The sequence below is a fragment of the Cynocephalus volans genome, chromosome 9 (assembly GCF_027409185.1).
Source record: "Cynocephalus volans isolate mCynVol1 chromosome 9, mCynVol1.pri, whole genome shotgun sequence".
NCBI lineage: Eukaryota > Metazoa > Chordata > Mammalia > Dermoptera > Cynocephalidae > Cynocephalus > Cynocephalus volans.
The window spans coordinates 52,535,407-52,558,579 of NC_084468.1; the positions used below are offsets into that span (position 1 = coordinate 52,535,407).

A 23,173-nucleotide genomic window follows, 5' to 3' on the forward strand; every position below is an offset into this window, starting at 1 on the left:
AGATACAATATATTTTATTTTTCTTTATTTAGTCATAATTTTTGATTATACTAAAATACTGCTTAACTACTGAAACATAGAAATTGATGCACCATACTAAAATGTATCATTATCATAGTTTGGACATAATAACTTCATTTAAGAAGAGAGCTTGAAATTTTATGCCAGAGAAGACTAGTAAGGCTGTGTTACACATACATATTAAATGGCTACTATGTTGTAATATGACCAGAAGGGATCTTAGTGATGACAATGAGTTAACTGAGACCTACAGGAGGTGAAGTGACTGGGCCAGGGTCTCACGACTAGCATTGATGGTCCTGTTGCTGCTCTCCTTACATGTGTCCTGTCCTGCTTCAATATCATGATTAAGACTAACAATGATTTCTGATTAAGAATAAATACATTTATTAGGCACTAATTATGAGGCCATCATTGTGCACAGCAATTGGCATACATTCTTATTTAATATTCATTACAAACCTATAATTATTGCAATACTTTTTTTGTTTGTTTTGGCGGCTGGCCAGTATAGCAATCGAACCCCTGACCTTGGAGTTATCAGCACCATGCTCTAACCAACGGAGCTAACTGCCAACACAATTATTGCAATTCTTAACTTGCAGAAGAGAAAATGGAGGCTCAAGGAGGGTTAAATGACTTTTACAAGATCACACAATAACTGAGGGGGCCCTGAATTCAAAGCTAGGTCTTCTTGATTGAGTATCTCATGCTTCTAATCCCTAAAATACTGCTGCTATAGTACTGACCTCATTATTTGGGGGTAGGAGGCAGGATATATCATTTGGTTTATATTTATTGATTTTTTTTTTTTAAACTGTATTTCAGGGATGGAGCAGAGTAAAGCAGCCTTTTTTTTCTTTTCTTTTTTTTTTTTTTGAGACTATGGTCAAATGGCTGTGTGGTAATTTACTGCCATGTTAAGGTCAGGTACAAACATAATTTGCTTTGAGTCCCTTTTATTTTAAGAGGAGATTCTGATTAAAAAGTTAGCTTGTGAAAAGAAAAAATAAGTAGAAGATATAATAACTCTACGTTACAGGAGGAACTGTCAAACTGTTTTCCAAAGTGGCCACACCATTTTACATTTCTACAAGCAATGTATGAGGGTTCCAATTTCTCCACATCCTTGCCAACACTTATTATTTCATCCTCTTTATTATAGCCATGTTAATACTGTGAATTGCAGAAGTTCTTGACTCTAGTCATGGGATAGGGGTAGGGGAGGTTTGGGAGTGTAATTCATGAACCAGTAAAAATCACAGGGTTTCAAAGAGAGGTCTGTGGTTTTCATGAGAATCTGGGCATAGACTATGACTTCCTGTAGCTTAAGAACAATTGCCTTCAGTTCTATAAATGTAACCAGAACTTAGATTTGCATTTTTTTTTCTTATTTTAAAACCTCAAATTGCTATCTTTTAAATAGTAATGTTTGTTAGCATCATTCTCTTCTTTAGCAGGAATTATTAAGAACTATTGGTGTTTATTTTTAACTACTTCAAAAGCAGGACATTTGTATTGGTATGTTTTTGTGTTGCTATAACAGAATACCTAAGACTGGGTAATTTATAAAGAACAGAGGTTTATTTGGCTTACTATTCTGGGACAGCTGCATCTGGTGCAGGCCTTAGGCTGCTTCTACTCATGGCAGAAAGTGGCAGGCAACTGGCAGGTACAAGAAAATCACATGGCGAGAGGAAGCAAGAGAGAGAGAGAAGGTGCCAGGGTCCTTTAAACAACCAGCTCTCGTGAGAACTAAGAGAGCAAAAACTCACTCACTTTCTATTAATGTGTTAATCTACTCATGGGGGATCCATCCCCATAACCCAAACTGCTTCCAAAACTGCCAAGTTGAGGATCATATTTTGACATGAGCTTTGGGGGGCCAAAACATCCAAATTCTATCAAGATTTTTCTAGTGAAGAAATATATTTTCATTTTTATCAGCAATTTCTTTTGTCCTCCAAATCTCAGAGGTTGTATATACTCCTTAGAGAGTCTGTGGTCAACCTTGCTTATTGGGTACTACAAGTATATCTAGATATTGATGTAAATCCTTTGAGTCATTACTTAGATCTTGCTGTTATTTGCACAGCCACATTGAGAACTGATGGTAAAAAAGTGGTAGATAGATGTGAATTAGACACACACACACACACACACACACACACACACACACACACACACACACACACACACACACACACACACACACACACACACACACACACACACACACACACACACACACACACACACACACACACACCCTGATCTTCTTTCCTTCTTCTTTTACTTTTGAAATGCAGGTGATCTACGTGTTTTTGAAAGCTTGCAGAGTAGTTGAAACAATCCCCCTTCTTATTTCAATATGGAACTATACATTACTGATTCTATTTATTTAGTTTGTTTTAACCTAATAATCTATTGGAAATCTCTATCTTAGCTAACAGCAATGTGAACCCAATCTTTTTCTTGGACTGGAAAAACATCTCAGTACGTAACAACAAAAATATTCCAGAATTACTAGTTGAGCACATGTGCCCAGTAATCTTATCAGCACTCGAAATATAGCAATGCACATAATAGGCAAAAATCCCCCCTCTCTCTCCTAGGGCAGAAAATTTAATTGCAAAATATTAACAATACATTGAATATGTAAAATACATGGTATGCCAGATGATGATAAATGCTATGGAGCTAAATAAAGTACAAACGCAAGAAATGAATTACTTAAGTGATATTTGAACAAAACTCTGAAGGCGGCAAAGGAGTCGGTTATGTAGATATGCAGGAAAGAGCATTCCAGCAGCCAAACAGAAAGTTTCTGAGATGGAAATACGTCTGTTGGCAATTAAGGAGGCCAGTGCAATGGAGCAGAATGAAAGAAAAGAGGGTAACAGGGCATGAATCTTCAGTGTAGCAAGGGCCCAGATTCTGTTAGACGATTGTAAGGACTTCAGCTTTTATTCTGAGAGCCCCAGAAAACCATTGCAGATTTCTGAACAGATGGGATAGCATGATCTGATGTGTTTTAAATGTGGGGAATAGCCTATAGTAGGAAAAGTAGGGGCTGAAGCAGGGTGACCAATTGGGCAGTGATGGTCACTTGGATTAGCATATCAGTGTTGGATACTGAGATAATTGTTAAGATTTAGGATTTTTTAAAAAACTGAAACAGGATTTGCTAAGAGGTTGTATGTGAGGTGTGAGAGAAAGAGAGGTGTTGAAATGACAGAAAAGTTTTTTGCCTGAACAAGTGGAAGGATGAAGTTGCCATTTATTGAGAAAGTCTATCTGTGACCAATTTGGGAGTGACAAGAAAAGAACTTCACTATGGAACATGGTAAGTTTGAGATTCCCATTAGATGTGCGATATAGATGTTAAATATGCAGTTAAGTATACAAACTTGGAGTTCACTTGAGAGGTCATCATTTGGTAGTGTTAAGCTTAGACTGGTATGTAAAGCCAAAGTACTAGATGAATTCAGCAAGAGAATATGTAGAGAGAGAAGAGAAAAGAATCTAGGACTGAGCACCAGGACGTGGTAATATTAAGAGATCAGGGAGAAGGAGAGAAACCAGTAATAGAGAATAAAGAGCAGGCTTAAGGAAGGAGGACTGAAGACCAGAACAGGGTGGTATCTTGGAGACAAATGAAGTTCTCATTTCAAGGAGGAGGAAATGATGTTAAGGGCTGCTGAATCTCCTCAGAAATGCTGATACAGCTTTTCAAGTATAAAAGTAGCATCAACTTTTGATTAATTTACAAAATTCTAAAGCCTGGACATCTGTATTATTATATATAATATCTAAACATTTTTGCCTATTCTTTTATTTTTTGCGTGTTATAAATGCAGTTTCTGTGAACCAAAGTTGCTACTTGCACCTTTGACAAAGTGCAAATTGAATTATGCCAGTTTTACTTGTGTGCCTTTGGTGCATAAGACAAGAAGGTTTCTAAGCTCCATTTATACTGCTGGGAAGAAATTAATGAGTATTTTCAAGTTCCTTGTTTGGTCACTTAATTGGCTGTGTGACAAAGAGCTCTGTGGTGCATGTCAAACAACTTTCGGAGTCCTCTAATGATTTGTGCTTTGCTTGACTTGTGATACTATTCTGTGTGGCCTGTCAGGCTGGATATCCTTGTTAAAGTGGCTAGAATAAATTGGCTAGTGGTGTGTATACAATGTAGTATATTAACTACAGCAACAGGGAGTACTTTTAGCAGCTCTTTCAAGAAATTTCGATGTTTGCCTATAAGCATGAAAGCCAACCCAAACTTTCATTTAATATAATTAAAAGGACATCTGAAAGTAGTTTGAATCACAGCAGGTTCTTGTGGTTTGGTAACCCTTTGTTAAAACCCTGTGAACTTAATATATTTCACAGCTTGAAAAATCTGCACTTGATTTGTGTCAGTAAGAGAGAAAATATAAATCGGTGTCCTGCATGTTTCTGGTCCCCTGAACCTATTGTTAAAAGACATTGAGATCAAAGAAAGTGGCTTCCATCTGCAAAACTATGGTACTTTTCTTTAAGGAATAGTTATAAGAATATCCTTCTATAAGTTGTAGTCATTAAATGCTGCTACAAAGCAATCATTGAATCAAGGGACAGTAAAATAACATGTTATGTAAGCAGAGTAAATCATACAGGTATTATTTAAGAGCTTGAACAGGTCAATTCCTAAATCTCATGATTCAAAGATTTCCAAAGGATAGTGACAGATAATGATGATGGAGACACTACTTTTACGTGAAAAGGACAACATTGAAGGAATCTTTCAAAATTCCCCTGACAAATGTTAGGTCAGGCAGAGATAGCTGCTTTACAAAGTCATTTCTGCCTTTTCCATTTTGCACATTTCCTGTAAATAAACAAATGTTCCAGCTGCTGTTTGTATATACATAGTTTGCGAATGCTTCGGGAAGTGATTCTAATGAGGGTGGGAATAAAAGCACCCTTCTGTTTTTAAATAAAATGTTTTCATCTAAAACAAAAATATTTCCTCTCTTCTTTTCACTTACTTGTATTCTCTTTTTCTCATTTAATTTCCTGATCAAGGTCTAGGTCATTACTTAATTGTAAAACTTCTTAAAGACCATTCTATGCTTCATTGCTTTCCAGGCATACATTTACTTTCAGAAAAGTTTTAAATACATAGAATATAAATAGACATTATTTCTATGCAAACACGAGAGAATACATATCAACTTACTTTACTATTTCTTTAATAGCTTTATGATCACATAGCTAACCAGAAGGAAAAAGATATTAAAACCAGCATTACAGATTTAAGATCCTATTTTCTGAAACTATCATTAGCTTTTCTGGTACAGGTCAGAAAAGAAATGGAAGTTTTAAAGTGTAATTTGCCGTAAAGTAGTTGTCTGATGGCTTGGAACCAAACAAATGATTTTTTAGGTCTGTTCCCAACAGAGTTACAATTTTTATCTTTTCTCTTATCTAATATATGAACTTTGTATAGCTTGTAGTAACAGAAACTTAACTATAGTAGTTTAAACAAACCAGAGCTTTATTCTCACCAGTAAGGAAAAAAAAAAATGCAGATGAGATAGTCCAAGATTAACTTCATGAAATCATCAGAGACAAAGGCTTCATCTGTTTTTCTGCTCCATTATCTCTATCCTCAAGATGACAAGATGGCTACTTAGTTTCCAATCGTCACATTGATGTCTCCGAGTAGAGGGTCTAGGAGGCCCTATAGTCAGCCTCAACCCACTCTGTCCTCTTACCAAATTCTTGATTTCACCACAGGAAAGAATTAAAGAGCAAAGTCATAGTAGTGAGGACAGGTTTGATGTAACAGATAAGAAATACAGGTTCCACAGAGAGAGTGCAACCTAGCTCCAGAGACTGAGCAGGGCCCACACCAAGGTTAATACAAAAGTAAGAAATACACAGTTAAAGTTTAGTACAGAGTACAGCCTGGCTCAAGAGAGTGAACAATCACCTGCTCAAAGTACGCTTAACACAAAAGTAAAGTATACACACCTCAGCCAGCAAAGTGCAGGTTGGCCCCAGGAAAATGAGCCACAACCCCGCCTTCTGCTGGAATTAGGCTTTTATAGTTTCACTGTTTAATACATATTCATACTATCTAACGACTATTCAGTTAAGAAGGTGGTTCCCTGTTGTGTAACATAGTCTTGCACATGCTCAGTTGGCTGCTTCTTGGAGCGTGTTCATTGGTCATATCCTATCACATGTACTGGACATATTCAAGAATATTAATGCGCACTTTAGCATTCCTAGTGGAAGGTCATTCAAAGGATAAATTCCACTTTACTGAGCATGCTCAGCTATCAGAGTTATATAACCCCTCTCTACCAAGCATGCCCGGCCACTGGATTTGCATAAGCCAGCTGCTTGTGGTCTCAATTTCCCTGTGTTGGTGCTGAAAATAGGTCAGACTAGCAAAAGTAGTTTTTCTCTAGGGGGGAGTCTAGAGGAGGGGCCTGAGACCTTGGGAAGTGACTTGAAACCCCAACCCAAGGAAACAGAGCACCTCCTATCTCAACATCATGCTAATCTCCAAACAAGAAGAAGGAAAAGGATAAGTAACTAAAACATTTGTTCCTTTTCGCATTTTCCAGAAATCTCATACAGCTACTTCTGAACATGTCTCATGGGCTACCCTATTTAATAGCTAAATACTACATTAATAGCTGTAGCTTTGCAGTTGAGCACAGTGTCCAATGATTCTGTGTCTAACATGAGAGAATATTAGGCAACTAGCATTCTCAGATACAACTATCATGATTTTTCTTTTTCTTATTTAATGAGATATAGTGAAATCTTCATCCAGTTTTGGTGTAATAACTTACCATAGATTTACAACAATACTAGAGTTACTTTTTAGCCTTAAATAGAGATTAAAATGTTCTTTTGATTGTTTTGTTAGCCTTAGTCTGAGGTTAAATATTTTGTAAAAAAAAAAAAAAAAAAAAAAAAAAAGCTATTTTAGATTGTTCTCAGACTGCATTTTTCTTCTTTTTAAGTAATTTTTTGAATAGCTAACATAGGCACATGGTTTAAAATTTAAAAGGTAGAGTAATAAATATGTCTCCTTCCCACCAGAACCTCTGCATTGTTAACTCCAGGGCATGCATGCCAGTGATGTTTCTGAACAGTCCCCTCCTGAAGTTGGGCAGTTCATCCTTGCATCTCACCTGTCTCCCCAGTTATTCAGCTCTCCTCTAAAGCAATCACTGTTATCACCTTTTTAAATATTCTACCAGAGAATATTTCTTTATAAATCTGTCATACAATCACAAAACAGTACTGTTCTCCTTTCCTACAAATAGGGACTTTGGAAGTAGCTTGTGGAAGACCCACACCATGGGGTAGCATCTTGCCATGGAAAAGAGTAAATGTATGGAAATGGTCACAAGGTAAATTTGGGTCATGGTTTATATCGACAACACAACTCTTCCTAGGAGAAAACTGTGTGAATAAACTACTATACCAAATAATGGAGTATTCTTTAGCCACAGAAAGAATAAGGTACATCTTGTATTGACCTAGAAAGATTGGTGTGATATATTTTCTTTTTTTTTTTTTTTTAATTTAAGACTAGTCAATGTAGTAGTGAGAAGGATGGAAAGAGTATAACAAGGAGTTTGATCTGTAACTGACTGAACAATCAGTTGTGATAATTCACTACCTTGGGACCAGCCCCAAATAAAAATAAGCAAGCAAAAAACAACATATAACAGCATTATTATAGTGATCACATGTGTTTGTATATATGTGTAAATACTTACAAGTTTGGACTTACAAATCCCAACAGTTTGACAACAAACTAATTCTTTTTGGGTGGAGTTATACTATTTTGTATAAATAGGTTTTCAGGTTTTAATTTTTTATACAGTTCTGTGTGTTTTAACTGTTAAACAGTTTGTCCTTTTTTTAAAACTAGTAGAAATTATTTTTTGGAATAGTTTTAGATTTATAGAAAAATCGATCAGGTAGTACAGAGTCCCTACATACTTCCCCCCTCCACACACACACATACACACACACACACACACTCACACACACACCCAGTTTCCTCCATTATTAACATCTTACATGTGTAAGGTACATTTGTTAACAATTAATGAAACAATATGTATATATTATAATTAGATGAAGTCCATAGTCTATTTTTCTGATTTCCTTAATTTTTACCTATGTCCTTTTTCCATTTCAGGATCCTATCCAGGATATCATTTGACATTTAATTGGCTCTCCTAGCATGTGGCAGTTTCTCAGACCTTTCTACCAGCATGTCCTTTCTAAAGTCAGAAAAATGTATTTTCCATTAGAATATAATAAACATATACAATTTCAGAAAAGCATAGATTTATTTATTCATTCAGTCAGTCAGGTATAATTTGTTGAGCTCCCATCTTTCAGGCAGTGTTTCAGGTGTAGGGATTAAGGGGTAAAGAGAAACAGGAGTTCACATCCTAGTTCAGCAGGCTGAAGTTTGGGAATGGAAGAGACAGTAAATCAGTCAATCAAAGTAATAAAATGTGACGATGGCAGAAATACTATGCAACAAATTAAAATGGAGCCATGTGATTAAAAGTGACTGCTTGGTTACTTTAGATTGTGTGGATCCAGGAAGACTGTTGAAGGAAGTGATAATGACTTTGGCTGCAAACTGTTTTTTCCTTTGATACCCATTTGTACAGATTCTCCTATCACCTTTGCATAGGTGTAAACCATCTGCTTTACACATTTTCATATTCTTTTGTTAGTCCATTCCTCCAACTGCTGAGTAATATTTTAAAAATGTAAATCTGATCATTACTTGACCCTACTCAGAGACTGTCCATCCATTACTTTTTGGTCCTTTAAGAAAAAATTCCCTTTTTTGCACTACAGTGTTTGAGTATCTGACTACTCTTTCTAATTTCTCACACATGTAACTGGCCCCTCCTGCAACATTTTATCTTTGTGGGGGGGTGACCTGTAGGGGGATCTGAGCCCTTGACCTTTTGTTTTCTTTTTTTTCACCTTTGTATCCTATACACCCAAACCACCTAACTACTTGCACTTCATGTCTCTGTGCATTTGTAATCACAGTACCTTTTGCTTGGACTATTAATTCTAGCTTTGCTCTCCTTTCTCCTTCCCTTCATCTCAATAACTTTGTGTTATGTGTCAACACCCACTTCATATGTCAGTTACTCTAAGGAAGCATTCTTTGTTCCACTTAGTTTGTATAAATACCCTCCTATGTAAACTTATAACACTATCAGTTTTCCTTTATTGCAGCAATTATTTCCTGTATTGCAGGCTGTATGTATTTTAATGTCTCTTCATTCTTCTATCACTGAGCTGCTTGGGAAGGAACAGTGCCATTATTATTTCTATTTCCTCAGGAAATTTATATTATACTTAGCACACATTACATGACCTTTAAATACTTAATGTTTAATTGACATTTCAGGCCCTTATTTTCAATTGATTACTGGTAGATGCAGAGCAGCAGGAATCCTGGCAACATTTGTCAACACTCATTATTGCCAATCCCTCTCCTTCCATTCTTTTTTAAATTCACCTCATCAAGGTTTTGCCCTCACCACTTCATTGCAACTGCACTTGTTGACTCATTAATGATTTCATGTTGCTAAACCATGGTCAGTGGTCAATCCGTACCTTACTTGACCAGTCAGAAATATCTGACATAGTTGATCACTCCCTCCTATCTTATGTACTCTCTTCAGGACAACTTACTTGATTTTCCTCCTACCTAACTGGTGCTTCTTTCCAGTCTTCTTTTTTGGTACCTTCTCTTCTTCCCAAACGCTTAAGCTTGGAGTGCCCCCTAGCTTGACTTCTCTTTAAACAATCACTCCCGTAAAAAATCATTAAGATAAGTGATCTCATTGATTTAAAAATACCACCTATATGCCTGTGAGTCACAAATGTTGTCTCCAGCACAGACCATTCTCTTGAACTCCAGCAGTGATTTTCCAGCTAACTTCACATTTTCACTTGATGTCTAATAGGCATTTCATATCCATAAATGAGTTCCTGATCTTCACTTGCAAACCAGTTTTACATGCATTATTCACCATCTCAGTCGATGTGGTTCAGCCCCACCTCTACTGTTTTATTTTACTCCTAACACATGCCTTTCTATGGTTTGAAACAGGCTTTGCAGGTTCCCATTTGAGGACTTTTATTCTGCTTGTTTCCTTTGGTTGGAAAGCTTCTCCTCCAGATATCTGCACAGCCAACTCCATCAACTCCTTTGTACCTTTTTGTTGAGGTGTACCAGGACTAATCCTACTTAAAATTACAAGCTCCCCTCTACCCCAACCCCACCCATGATACTAGATTACCCCATTCTGCTTGTTTTCCTTTTATTTCACATGGCAGTTTGCACCTTCTAACATTATGTACTTTATCGTTTGCTTCCCTTGCCAGAAAGTTCAATTCTAACATTGTTTTTTCTCTGCTTTGTTTAAGATGCATCCCAAGAGTCTAAAACAGTGTTGGTACATATTAAATACTCAAGAAATATTTCATGAATGAATAAATGTCCTGCTTTAAAGTAATGACGCATAAAATTGAACTGATTACCCCTCAGAAGCAACATCTCTGTGTTTTTTCTCTGTATTTCACAATTATTCTAATAGGAAAAAAAAAACATATTATTATTATTGGTTCAAGAAAAAGACCTTTATGAATACTTTCATGATTGAATTATTTATGAAACTAATGGAAACCCTCTTTCCTTGACTTCTTTGATAACACAACCTTCTAACTCTTCATTGTCTACCAATTTTACTTCATCTCCACCCCCCCACTATTGTTAGTATCTGTGCTATCAATTCTTCTCCCTCTACTCAGTTTATCTGGATAGTCCCAGACATACCAGTGGCTTCAATAAGTCTACAGAGATTTGTGATGCCTAAGCTATATGTATAAGAACTCGTATCTTCTGTAAGGCTCAGGCCCATCTAGACCTTCCTAATTGATGCCATTTAGATACTTTGCATTCAAAATAGGTAAACCTGAATTCATCATGTTTCTCACATACTCCGCACCCACCGCCACCACACACACATACACTTACACCCACTACATTTTAAAGAGCAAAAATTTGCTTTTCTTCATTTATCCCCATTTTAAGTGAGTGCTGTCTCCTTGCCTATCCCAAATTCTATGCATTTCACTTTATTTTCTTCACCAACCAAATTTAATTAATCACCAAATCATTTTAAGTATCTTTGGAATCTCTACTTTTCTTCATCTCCAGAGCTAGGATACATGGATTTAGTTAGCTTTTAGCCAGTTACTTCTCTGAGTCACCATTTTTCCCTGTGAAATGAGAATAATAATTTCTACCTCACTGGATTATTGTGAAAATTAAAGGAGTTCATGCATGTGAAGCATTTATATTGGGGTCTGGAATATATTCAATAAATATTAACCATTGTAAGTATATCACTCCCCTACTTTAACTTTTTTTTTCTATTTGTTGCCTCTAAGGAAGAATTGCAAATACCTGAACATGGTTTGCAGACTTCTCTGAAATCTAGCCTTTGCTCACCACTCTTGTCCCTGAAACCCTTGTGCTCTCTGCTCTACCATAACAATTTTTTTTTAGTTCCTCCAAAGAGCCTGTTCTCTTTTACCTCTGTGCCTGTAAGTACATGCTGTACCCTTTGCCTCTATGATCACTGTTGAATTTCAGCTTAGAATTCTCCTACTTCATGGAGCCTTCCCAATACAGAGCTTGAACCCCATGTTTCCATTATAATGCTTGTCATGTTGGATTTTAATTACTTTAATTGTCTGGCCTCACTATATTGTTATCACCTTGAGGGAAGAGAGAACATCTGTCTTTCTTGCTGCATCCCAATTGACTGCCACATTGAGTATGCTCAGTTCATATTTGTTGAATGAATATTGAGTTAGCAAGAAGGGTGAATCAAGTCTATAGCTCCATTTAATTTCTGTAACACAATATAGATTTATTTGACAGCATTCAGTCATCTCATCCTAAACTAAACTAGATTTAAAAAGTGATACAGTCAGATACAGCTTGCTAAAAACAACACTTTTTAGAACAAGGGGTCTCTTAAAGAAGCAGTCTTTTCTATGAAATTTTAGTTCTTGTTCTACTTTTAAAAGTCTTTATAACTATATTAAGGTCAGTTGTGTCATACAATCTAATTTTAATTAAGACTTGAAAATGCCAACAGTTCACTGTAATATAAAAGGGAGTTCAGAGATAAGTAGTTTTTATGTGCTTAGTAATATTAAATGACAGTAGTTATAAAAAAGAACCGTTGGTTTATTGATCAAATGTGTAAATATCAGTCACTCAACTTGACTTCTAATAAAAAATCTGTAAGTTATAAACTGTTTCGAAGACTCTTCTAACATTTGACCTTTAAAATTTTGATTTGAATCAATATCTAAACGCAGATTGGAGTACAGTGTACCCTGTTCTGTAATAATTTTAAACTTTTGCTCTATTTTATTTTATTCTCAGCTCATGAACTTTATATCCAGAAGTCAAAAATAAAGAATTAAAGGAAACTTTGTTTTTATTTTTTCAAATTATAGGTTAATGTAAATTATATTCATTTATATATAGGCAGAAAGCAGGAGATGAGAGTGGAAGAGACCTGAAGAATTATTTCTGTTCCTCAAAATACCCTGAGATTTATACATAAAGAAAAATATTTAAACATAACTGGATATATAGGATAGTAAAGCAGCATTCTTTAACCTAATGATTATGGTATATATTGATAAAGCATGTTGCATCCAGGCAAACATGTCAAAAAGCAAAGATGTGGAAGTAAAGAGCAAAATATAATTTATATTACTAGGCAGCTTTTCAAAAGGTTGTCAGCAATTTATTATTTTGAATTGATCTACTAATATGAAATAATTGCTCTTAACTTTCAAATGGGCTGCCTAAAGTTAATTTGCTTTTTTATTATAAACTTGCTTACATCTTTAATAAAATCTCATTGGATTACCTTGAAAATTAGCTTAGGTACACTTTAAAACATGTTGGAAATTTTTTTATAAAATATATTTTTGTCATGCACAGTGGTCTACATTCACTACAATAACCTGTGGTTCAGCTCTTCTTTTAAGACCTCTAGTTGTCTTAATTCCCCCTAGTTCAGCCTGCCTTCCTTCCAAATAGAGGCGATATCTGAGCACCTTATTCTCAGAAGACTTTTTGGGAGACATGACAAAAAGTTATAGAAATAAAAGAGGATTCTCTCAGTTTTCCTATTGTACATAAGGTCATTAATGATATGATAATAAAAGTAAATTATCTTTTGTAATGGGTATTAATGAATACCTAAAATGTATCAAGGCACTAAAATTTACTCTGGGACAACACAAATCAACACCATCTTTCCCCTGAGGACATCCCAGTCTAGCGAGAAAGCCAGAAACAAATATGAATAATCCTATTAAACATGAGTAAGTACTAAAATGGAAGCCTACTTGGTCTGAGTGTTTGAGTCCCCCCATATTTCATAGGTTGAAATATAATCCCCAGTGCAGTGGTGTTGGGAGGTGGAGCATCTGAAAGGTTATTAGGTCATAAGGGCAGAGCCCTCATAAGTGGAATTAGTGCCCTTACAAAAGAGGCCCAAGAGAGTTTGTTTCTGAATTCTACCGTGTGAGGATGCATGTAGTGAGACATCACCAGACACTGAATCTGCTGGTCCCTTGATCTTGGACTTCTCAGCCTCTAGAACTGTGAGCCGTAAATTTCTGTTTTTAATATATTAACCAGTGTAAGGTATTTTGTTTAAGCCCAAACGGACTAAGACAGAGCCCATTGTAGTATCGGATCTCTGAAATGAGAATGACTCAGAAAATTTTGGCTGGTTAATACATTTTATCATTTGTAGTTACTCTTTGCTCTTAATACTCATGAAATAAATACTTTCAGAGATTTTTTCCTGATGGTAGGAAAATGGAGAAAACTGACATATGTATGAATCTTCACTGGATGGCCAGTCACTCAACAATGAGTGGTTGAACCCTGTTTTTGGCCTTCATAAATGAGAAAGAATCCCCACTCTCATGAAGCTTACCTTCTCTCCAGTGGGAGATTTATAAAATGGTCATATCATAAATAAACATGAGATACTTTTAGATAGTGATACATGATACAAAGAAAACAAAACAGGTAGTAGATTTAAGGATCAGTGGATTCTCCCTAGTTTTGCTAATAATGGAAGACCTCTTGGAGCAGATGTTAATTTGAGCTAAAACCTGAATGAGCTCATGATTAAAATCCTGTCTTCAGAAAAGTGCAATGGTAGTAAAGTTATGCATCTTTTCACAGGGCATTCCTCCTACTGGGTTATTTATTTTTGTATCATTCAAGTGGAGGAAGAGGGGTAACTAAGTTCCCTAGGTCATTCTGTTTACCTTGTAGTTTGAGATTTACAGCTTACCTGGGTAAGCAGTGCCATTGATATGTTTCTCACTATTGTATCTCTTGTGTATTCCTGCTAAGGAATCTTAGGCTGTTTCACAAGCATACCCTCTTTGAATAATTTTAAAAAGTTGTCATTGCAAGAATATGTATCTCTTTTCCCCCAAACTTTTTCACAGTAGTTATAACAAATAAGTAATTTCTCCCTTTTAAAATATATAAAGTGTGATTATAAGGTGTATTATATTTTTAGCAAACATGCCATAATTACATGCTTGAGTAAAACTAGTCAAATGAATTTGCTTAAGACCAGAATTTAACAAGAGTTCCAGTATTGTTGTGTCCAGAACAATATGGTATGTCTTTGATCCCGGTGTGACTCTAAATGACTTTTGACTCTTTCTAGTTTATTTTTGATTTTTAGAAACAGTCAAAAGTCACTTAGAGTCCAGTCAGTAAACTGTGTAATGAAAAGGATAATGTTTACCTTTTGTTGATTAGCTAGAAAACATACTTTATCTCAAGGACGTTGAAATGTAATGTCAGAACAAGAATGCAGATTTCCAGTGCCCATCTACTGTTCAGGTTCTAGTGTTTTAAAAAAGATAATGAAGCAAGTTAATATTTAGTTTCTGGCAAAAACATTGTTGATTAAATTTACTTCTCAAAATTTTAGATTATTTTAATCTGTACATTTCAAAACTGTTAGGTGATTTATTTTTTTTCCTTCATTGAGGCATTATGGTGAGAATATTAAAATTCTGTAAGATAAATTCAGGACCAACCTTATTTTCTTCCAATTTAGAACATAAACTTTAGTTCAGAGAACAATTTATGACAAAAAAGATAAATCAGTGAGACTGTTGGACCGTAAATTGATGTCCCAGTACCTGCTCTAAACATAATCAAATTCATTTTACATTTAGCATTCAACTTGTGTTCTAAGTATAGTTAAGCTTATTTCTTTGTAACTAAATAAAATGAAAATCAACCTGTTTTTAAAGAAATGATGTTGAGCTAATGAGAGTATTACAAATAACTAATCTGAGAAAAAATTATTTTGTGACCAGATGTCATCACTTATAGATAAAATATACAAATGAATAAATGTATAAGGGAAACAAAATATAGGTATTGTTCATCACCGAGGAGCTGTGACTACTTAATTGATTTTCACTTAGTAGGCAACAGGGACGTGTCAGCAACCTTTAGAATGCTTAAATAATTTGTATTATTTATAAAGCTACTAAGACGGACTTAATTGTTCTGTCTCATTAGCAGAAAAGGGGTCAGTTTGTTCAAACTTCCAGAAAACTCATTATGAACTACTTAATACACATGTTGCCTTTACTCTTCAATTCTTCAAAGCTTCAGGTAGTACAGTCTTTTGTAGTTAAGTTGTGTGAGAGGTCAAATTATGAGAATTGCATTGCAGAAGTGTTATTCCTTGTAGATCTAGATCTCACTTCAGTGTGGCTATTTACTAATTGTCAGATATCATTTGCATTTACCAAGTGAAGACTTCATACCATGCTAGAATGTGATATCAATGAAACTAAAAGTAAGATTACATCTTGAGCATTTTATTATGATCCAGGAAACCTTCTGAGATGATTATATTATCATCCCCAGTTTACAGATGAGATACAGGGAAGTTAAGTAAATTGCCCAATGTCACACAGCTATTAAGAGGCAAAGTTCAGATACAGATTCAGTGGATGTTGTTCCAGATTCCACAATCTGATTTCAGCACTATAGAATACAGCCTCTCAATCCTAGTATTAACATTTCCTTGCTATTTATGCTTAAACAGTCATGAACAGGTGTTTTGGCAGGTAGACTAAATGAATCTTAAATTGTGTCATAACCCACCAAATCCCTGGTTGTAGAGTTGTATTTTAAGTCTGTTGTTTCTTTAATAAACTTGGAAGTGATTTAGGCTTTAATAAAAGCTTCTCTAAAGACTATGCCTTATTTAGGAAAATATGTTTTTTGAAAATGTATTCAAAATTTATAACTCTGAAAAAATATTGCACCATATGTATCTTTTTAGATGCAAAACTAAGATAAGTTCATAAGAGGTGCCTTGATTCATTTACTGTCACTTCCAAAGCACGTTTTTTAAAAAGCAGTCTCTGTTATAAACAGGTGAACTTGTGTATTAGTTCTAACAGTTGTTTATATATTTATTTTTTAGTGGAGTCTTTCAGGTTTTCTATACATGGGATTATGTTCTTTGCTAACAGGGACAAACTTTACTTCTTCATTTCCAATTTAGCTGCATTTTATTTTGTTCCTGTTATTGTTGTTGTGTAATTGCTCTGGCTAGGACTTCAAGTACTAAATTGAATAGAAGTGGTGGGAGTGGGCATCCTGCCTTATTCCTGATCTTAGAGGAAAAGCTTTCAGGTTTTCATTGTTGAGTATGATGTTAGCTGAGGGCTTCACATGTATGGACTTTTTATGTTGAGGTAATTTCCTTCTATTCCTAGTTGGGACATTTCATCATGAAATGGTGCAGAATTTTGTCAAATGCTTTTTCTGCATCTATTGAGATGATCATTTGATATTACCCTTTATTCTGTTAATGTAGTTTACCACATTAATTGATTTTTTTATGTTGAACTATCCTTACATCCCAGGGATAAATTGCATGTGGTCATGGGGTATGATTCTTTAATGTGCTGTTAGATTTGGTTTGCTAGTATTTTGTTGAAGATTTTCACATCTATAGTCATCAAAGACATAGCCTGTACTTTTCTTTTTTGGTGTCTGTCTGACTTTGGTATCAGAATAATGTTGGCCTCATAAAATGTGTTTGAAAGCGTTCCCTCCTGTAGGGAAAGTGAAGGAAAATGGTCAGGGCCCCTCAGATGTTCAGAATCTTGCTGAGCATTTTATGTAAATATGCACGTGAGCCCAGGTGTTCCTTGGTTATTGTCTAATGTAATTCCATGTGTGCACTCAGGTGTCCTGGGTTATGGAGTTAAGTATAAGGGACGAGTGGCTCTGATCCATAGTGTCCTCCCCGCCCTCCGGGATGCCCCAGGGGAGCCATGGGGAGGCTGCTGCTAGAGGCTGCTGCTGCCGAGGCCCTTGGGACTACCCAGGAAGCCATAGCTGCCACTGCTATTGCTGAGCACTGAGCTCCTGTCATCTGCCAATGGCTCCCAGGATCTTCCCCAATTACTTAGTGTGGACTTGTGTGTGAGGGGTCTGGTGATCAGCTTGGCATGTGAGGGGTTTGTGACCTAGTCTGTACAATGGGTTTGAAGGGTCTGTGGGCCCTAACCCCTAGCCCTGACAATATAAATGGAAAACTTAGTGTAACTAAAATAATGAAACATTTTGGCTTTAGTTATGAATTGCCTAGACAGACAATTAGCATAGCAATACAATTTTCCGTAGCAATTGAGAAGAATTGTTAATCCTTCATTAAACGTTTGGTAGAATTCACTAGTAAAGCTGTCTGGTCCTGGGCTTTTCTTTGTTGTGTGGTTTTTGGTTACTAATTAAATCTCCATGCTAGTTATAGGCCTATTCAGACTTTCTATTTCTTCATGAGTTAGTCTTGAAACAGGTTCTTATTTAGAACATTCCTGGAGTTGACTATAGTTGCTTCTTTTTTTTTTTTTTTCCTATTTTACATTTTTTAAATTAAAAAACTAAAGACAATGAAGGGCAGAACAGAAATATTGTATTAGGCTCAATAAATTACCTGGAGGTAAGATTTAAATTAATCAATGCAAAATTATTAACTAATAATTAAGATTATTAGCAGCTAAAATGGCTGCTCTGCAAAAGATCAGGCATAGTTTCCATTGCATGTAGGATTTTCAGAGTATTTCTCATGAATTCAGAGGATCATCTAATCAGAAAGAATAATTCTTTTCATTCAAGAGACCTGTGTTCTCTGTTTGGCTTCAGAAAATATCTAAACTTTTTTTTTTGGTTGCTCTCTATCTGGCACCTCATTTTTGGCATACCCTGTTGGCATTACCCCTATAGAGAATTTCCAGTAAAGCAGATCATTTTGTTGTGATCCAGAAATACTTTAGTCTGGCTACTAGGTAATGCTTAAAACTCAGCAAATGACAGAGTCAAGCACACTATGTTCAAAAGTCCAGTCTTTAGACTCATGAGAGATTTTTTTGATTCGTGTGTGTGTGTGTGTGTGTGTGTGTGTGTGTGTGTGTGTGTGTGTGTGTGTTTTAAATGATGTGAACTGGGGCCGAGCCCGTGGCACACTCGGGAGAGTGCAGCGCTGGGAACGCAGCGACGCTCCCGCCGCGGGTTCGGATCCTATATAGGAATGGCGGGTGCGCTCACTGGCTGAGTGCTGGTCACGAAAAAGACAAAAAAATAAAATAAAATAAAAAATAAAAAATAAATGATGTGAACTGTGCAACTTGTGAGTAGGACTGTTTTACTAAAAAGTCTAGTTATGTTGGTTTTTGGCCAACATTTGGAATAGCTGGGAAAATATCAAATAAAATAACTTTTATCAAAAGGCAAATTAGTTTTTGAAGCTGGTGTTAATTGGCAGCCAAGGTGTTTCATTATGAAGCTGAATTTTTAACAGTTGTTACTTGGTTACTATGAAAACACCAGCCAGAAGAAAACATTGCAGTGTAAAGGATATTTCTCCCATCTCTCCCAGTCCCTCTGCCAATGTGTCAATAATGTGAGTCTTGTTTTAAAACACTTATGTGCTGCCTAGAAACTGTGTCTGTGTTGGCTATTTATTCAACATTCAACTTTATTTCTGGGTTAGATGCATATTTCATAATGAACGGGTTCAGGGATGATTACTTTCAAACTGCAGGTGTTATATTTTTCTATTTTGCAATTCTCTATGTTTGAATGAAACCCAAGACCTTATTAGGAGAACCGTTTTTTCTTTGTAACCTACAGCATAAAGCAAACCACGGGAAATATATAAATTGTAACTACAGAGATGATTCTTGTGGATAAAGCCATGAGAAATGTGATGCTTTGTCTATGTGTGGATGTACCTACTGCTGATATTTTTAAAGGAAAAACACCTGAAGGCCATAGGTAGTGAGGTCCAACTGTTTATTCTTCTCCCTAATAGTGAACAGTGTGAAGAATGTTTCTGTCCACGCATAACATATCAAAAGCCCCTGGGAGTGTATATTTTTCCCATTCTGATATTTTACTAGCTGGCAAAAAAAAAAAAAAAAAAAAATTTGCTAAGTGAGTCCTCAACTTACAAGCAGCAATGTCTTATATTGTCCCGTCTCTAGTCATCCTTTTAATCTTTATGTTCAGCATCCAGTTTTATGATGACTTATAGAAAACAATCATTTTCTGTGGGTAATGTGGTAAAACTGTTGGTTTAAATGACTTGTCAACAGTTCCCCAGCCAAGTAATTATATGATCATAGTTTTATTGAAGCCTGTGTTATTGATTCTAAGAAGGAAGCATGGCTCTATTTGTTGTCCTTCAAACAAAAAGGTTTTTCTCTTGCCTTGCAAAGTCTCAGCTAGGGTTTTACAGAATAAGATAATGAATGCTTCTGCTGCAGCATGTCACAGGGGAGGCTGGGACAATACTGAACTCATGCACACTGCTGATCCTTGCTTGCTGGGCAACATGTTCACCTGGATTTCTGACAGCTATGTGGGTTCACTAGAGACCTCTGTCATTTTGTTCATCCTGTTGTAGGCAATGGTCGAGACAGTTAACAACCTCCTCCAGCCACAAGCTTTGAATGCGTGGAGAGACCTGACTACAAGTGATCAACTACGTGCAGCCACCATGTTGCTTGACACTGTGGAGGAAAGTGCTTTTGTACTGGCTGATAACCTTTTGAAGACTGACATTGTCAGGGAGAACACAGACAATATTAGTAAGTGGCCTTTGTTATACAAAAGGTCCAGACACCCTTGTATAGCAACACAGGGAAAAGAAAAAAGTATTTCTGATGCCCCAGATATGAATGATGCTTTATTTCAATGGAGATGTTATTCTTTTTCTTAAATTAGGAGGGTATAACACATCATTGGCTTAGAAGAGTCAAAAATATGTATGTTATCCTCCTTAGGATATTCTTAGGTTGTATTTATTAGCTTAGATCACTTGCAGTGAGGTCTGTTTATTTATTTTTTTTAATTTTTATATGTGTATGTATCTATGTATATATTGTACTATATACAATTCCATCCTCGTAATGAAGGGCTTATGGGTGATTTTAGTTATAGTAATATTACCTTTGAATTATGTACTATAAAAAAGTAAGTTGTTTGAATAGAGATGATAAAACAATGTTTTGTAATTGAGTTATTTGTCTCATATAAAGTATTTATCTATTTTTATTGTGGGTTAGGATATAGCTAATAGTTTTATTTCTGAAGATTTGAAAATGCTGTTCCAAATTTATTAGATTTAAAGATCGATCAATGTAGATATGATCATACAGCTCTAGATTATAAAAGGATTTTTACTTAATTCATAAAATAAAAATAATGTTTTGAAAATTAACTTAAAGCAAATGACAAAGTATAAGGATTTGGGCTTGAATTTTAAATTTTAGGCTCTACTACTGATACATTTCTATTATTTACATAATTTTAATAGCTTTTATTTGCTTTATTTTGAAAAAAAGTTAAAACATTAACAATATACTTTCTTAGAGATTGAACTACTACAAACCATGAAAAATAGAACAAAAATTCCAGTGTTTTGATTTGAGAAATATTAGTGATTTAGGAAATTATTGTAGCTTTGGTACATTTCTCAATGAACAATGATATCTCTTTGCTGTTAACAGAGTTGGAAGTTGCAAGGCTGAGCACAGAAGGAAACTTAGAAGACCTAAAATTTCCAGAAAACATAGGCCATGGAAGCACTATCCAGCTTTCTGCAAATACTTTAAAGCAAAATGGCCGAAATGGTAGGTTAGAGTTTAATTTTTAAATTTGATGGTATTGAACTTGCATCAATTCATTCTTCTTGGCTTTAAATTTTAGATCCACTAAGAGCTCTCACTCTCCAATCTCCATATATCATTTTCTTTCTCTTTCTCTTCTTCCCCCTCCTTTATTATCTACTATATCAACAATATTACAATAATATTTATGCTACAAAATTCTCAATAAGATTTAGAATTTGTTCTGTTATTTTTCAGCTGTCAAAGACTTGAATGTGGAAAATTATAAACACCAAAATCCAGATGGATCGTTTTTCCTTGAAAGGAGTAATCTGTTACTGATTTTTCATATTTAGCTTGTAAAATTTTTAATGGAAAGTTTACTTGTAATTATAATATTACATGGGATTTTTTTCTTTACTCAACTTCTTTTTGAGATCATATCTGTTTTTGTTTGTTTGTTTGCAAAGCATAGAGAAAATTTAAAAGAAGATGCTTTTGGAGAATGAAACTGGTAAATATAGGCCAGTTTAGCTTCACTCTAGATTGAATTCACTGAAAATAATTAAAATCCAATAAATAAATAATTTTATAAAGAAAGTATGTCCCAAGATTCACTAATATTAAAATTTTAAAAACATATTTCTCCCTCTGGGAAGTAAGCTCCATGAGAGCAGCCTGGCACATCAACATACTAAGGATGTACTGAAAAGTGAGTAAACTTTTTGCCACAAAGCTCATGAAGATTGAAATATATCTATATTAGTCATATTAATTGGTGTACTATTTATTTCATTTTTTTCCTTTATTTTAATTGACATGTGATTGATTATGCATTCTTATGGAGTGCAAAGTTGACTATCAGTAGTTGTGTGCAATGTGTGATGGTTAAATCAAGATAGTTAGTTTATTCATCATTAGAATCATTCTTTGTGTCCATAACCAATTTATCATAAATCCCCCTCTGCCTCCACCAGCCTTTTCCCCTTTCTACTTCTAGTAACCACAGTTCTGTTCTCTCCTAAAAGTTCAATGTATTATTGTGATTGTTGTTTCTTTCTCTCTCTTTCTCTTTATTTGTTTAATTCAGCTCCCACTTATGAGTGAGGACATGTGGTATTTCTCTTTCTGAGCCTTGGTTGTTTCACTCAACATAGTTTCCTCCATGTTGCTACAAATGGCAGAATTTCATTGTATTTTATGGCAGAGTAGTATTTCGTTATGTATATTTACCACATTTTCGTTATCCAGTCATCTATCAATGGACATTTCAATTGGTTCCGTAGCCTGGCTCTTCTAAATAGAGCTGCAATAAGCATAAAAGTGCAGGTATCCCTTCAACCTGATGATACCTCTTCCTTTGGGTATAAACCCAGCAGTGGGATTGCTGGATTGTATGAGAGTTCTATCTCTAGTTGTTTAAGGAACCTACATACTATTCTCCACAATATCTGTACTCATGTACAGTCCCGCCAACAGTGCAGTGGGGTTCCTGTTTCTCCACATCCTCACCAGCGTTTGTTCTCTGTCTTTTTGATAATAGCCAGTCTAACTGAAGTGAAATGATACCTCAAAGTGGTTTTGATTTGCATTTCCCTGATAATTAGTGATGTTGAACATTTTTTTATATACCTGTTGGCCATTTGTATGTCCTTCTTTGAAAAATGTCTATTCAGCTCCTTTGCCCACTTTTTAATCAGATTATTTGTTTGGCTACTGTTAAGTTGTTTGAGTTCTTTATATATTCTAGATATTAATCATTTGTTGGGTTTATAGTTTGCAAATATTTTCTCCCATTCTGTAGGTT

General features: G+C 35.3%; 1 protein-coding gene across 18 annotated transcripts in view; it reads left to right on the plus strand.

Moving 5' to 3' along the window:
- Positions 1-23,173, plus strand: part of ADGRL3 (adhesion G protein-coupled receptor L3) — a 491,846-nt gene that overhangs the window by 356,954 nt on the left and 111,719 nt on the right. For all 18 annotated transcript variants that reach the window (XM_063108120.1, XM_063108118.1, XM_063108117.1 and 15 more), the window contains 2 exons: positions 20,163-20,346; positions 21,268-21,390. In XM_063108120.1, coding sequence (XP_062964190.1) covers positions 20,163-20,346; positions 21,268-21,390 — 307 coding nt within the window. The remainder of the gene's footprint in view (positions 1-20,162; positions 20,347-21,267; positions 21,391-23,173) is intronic.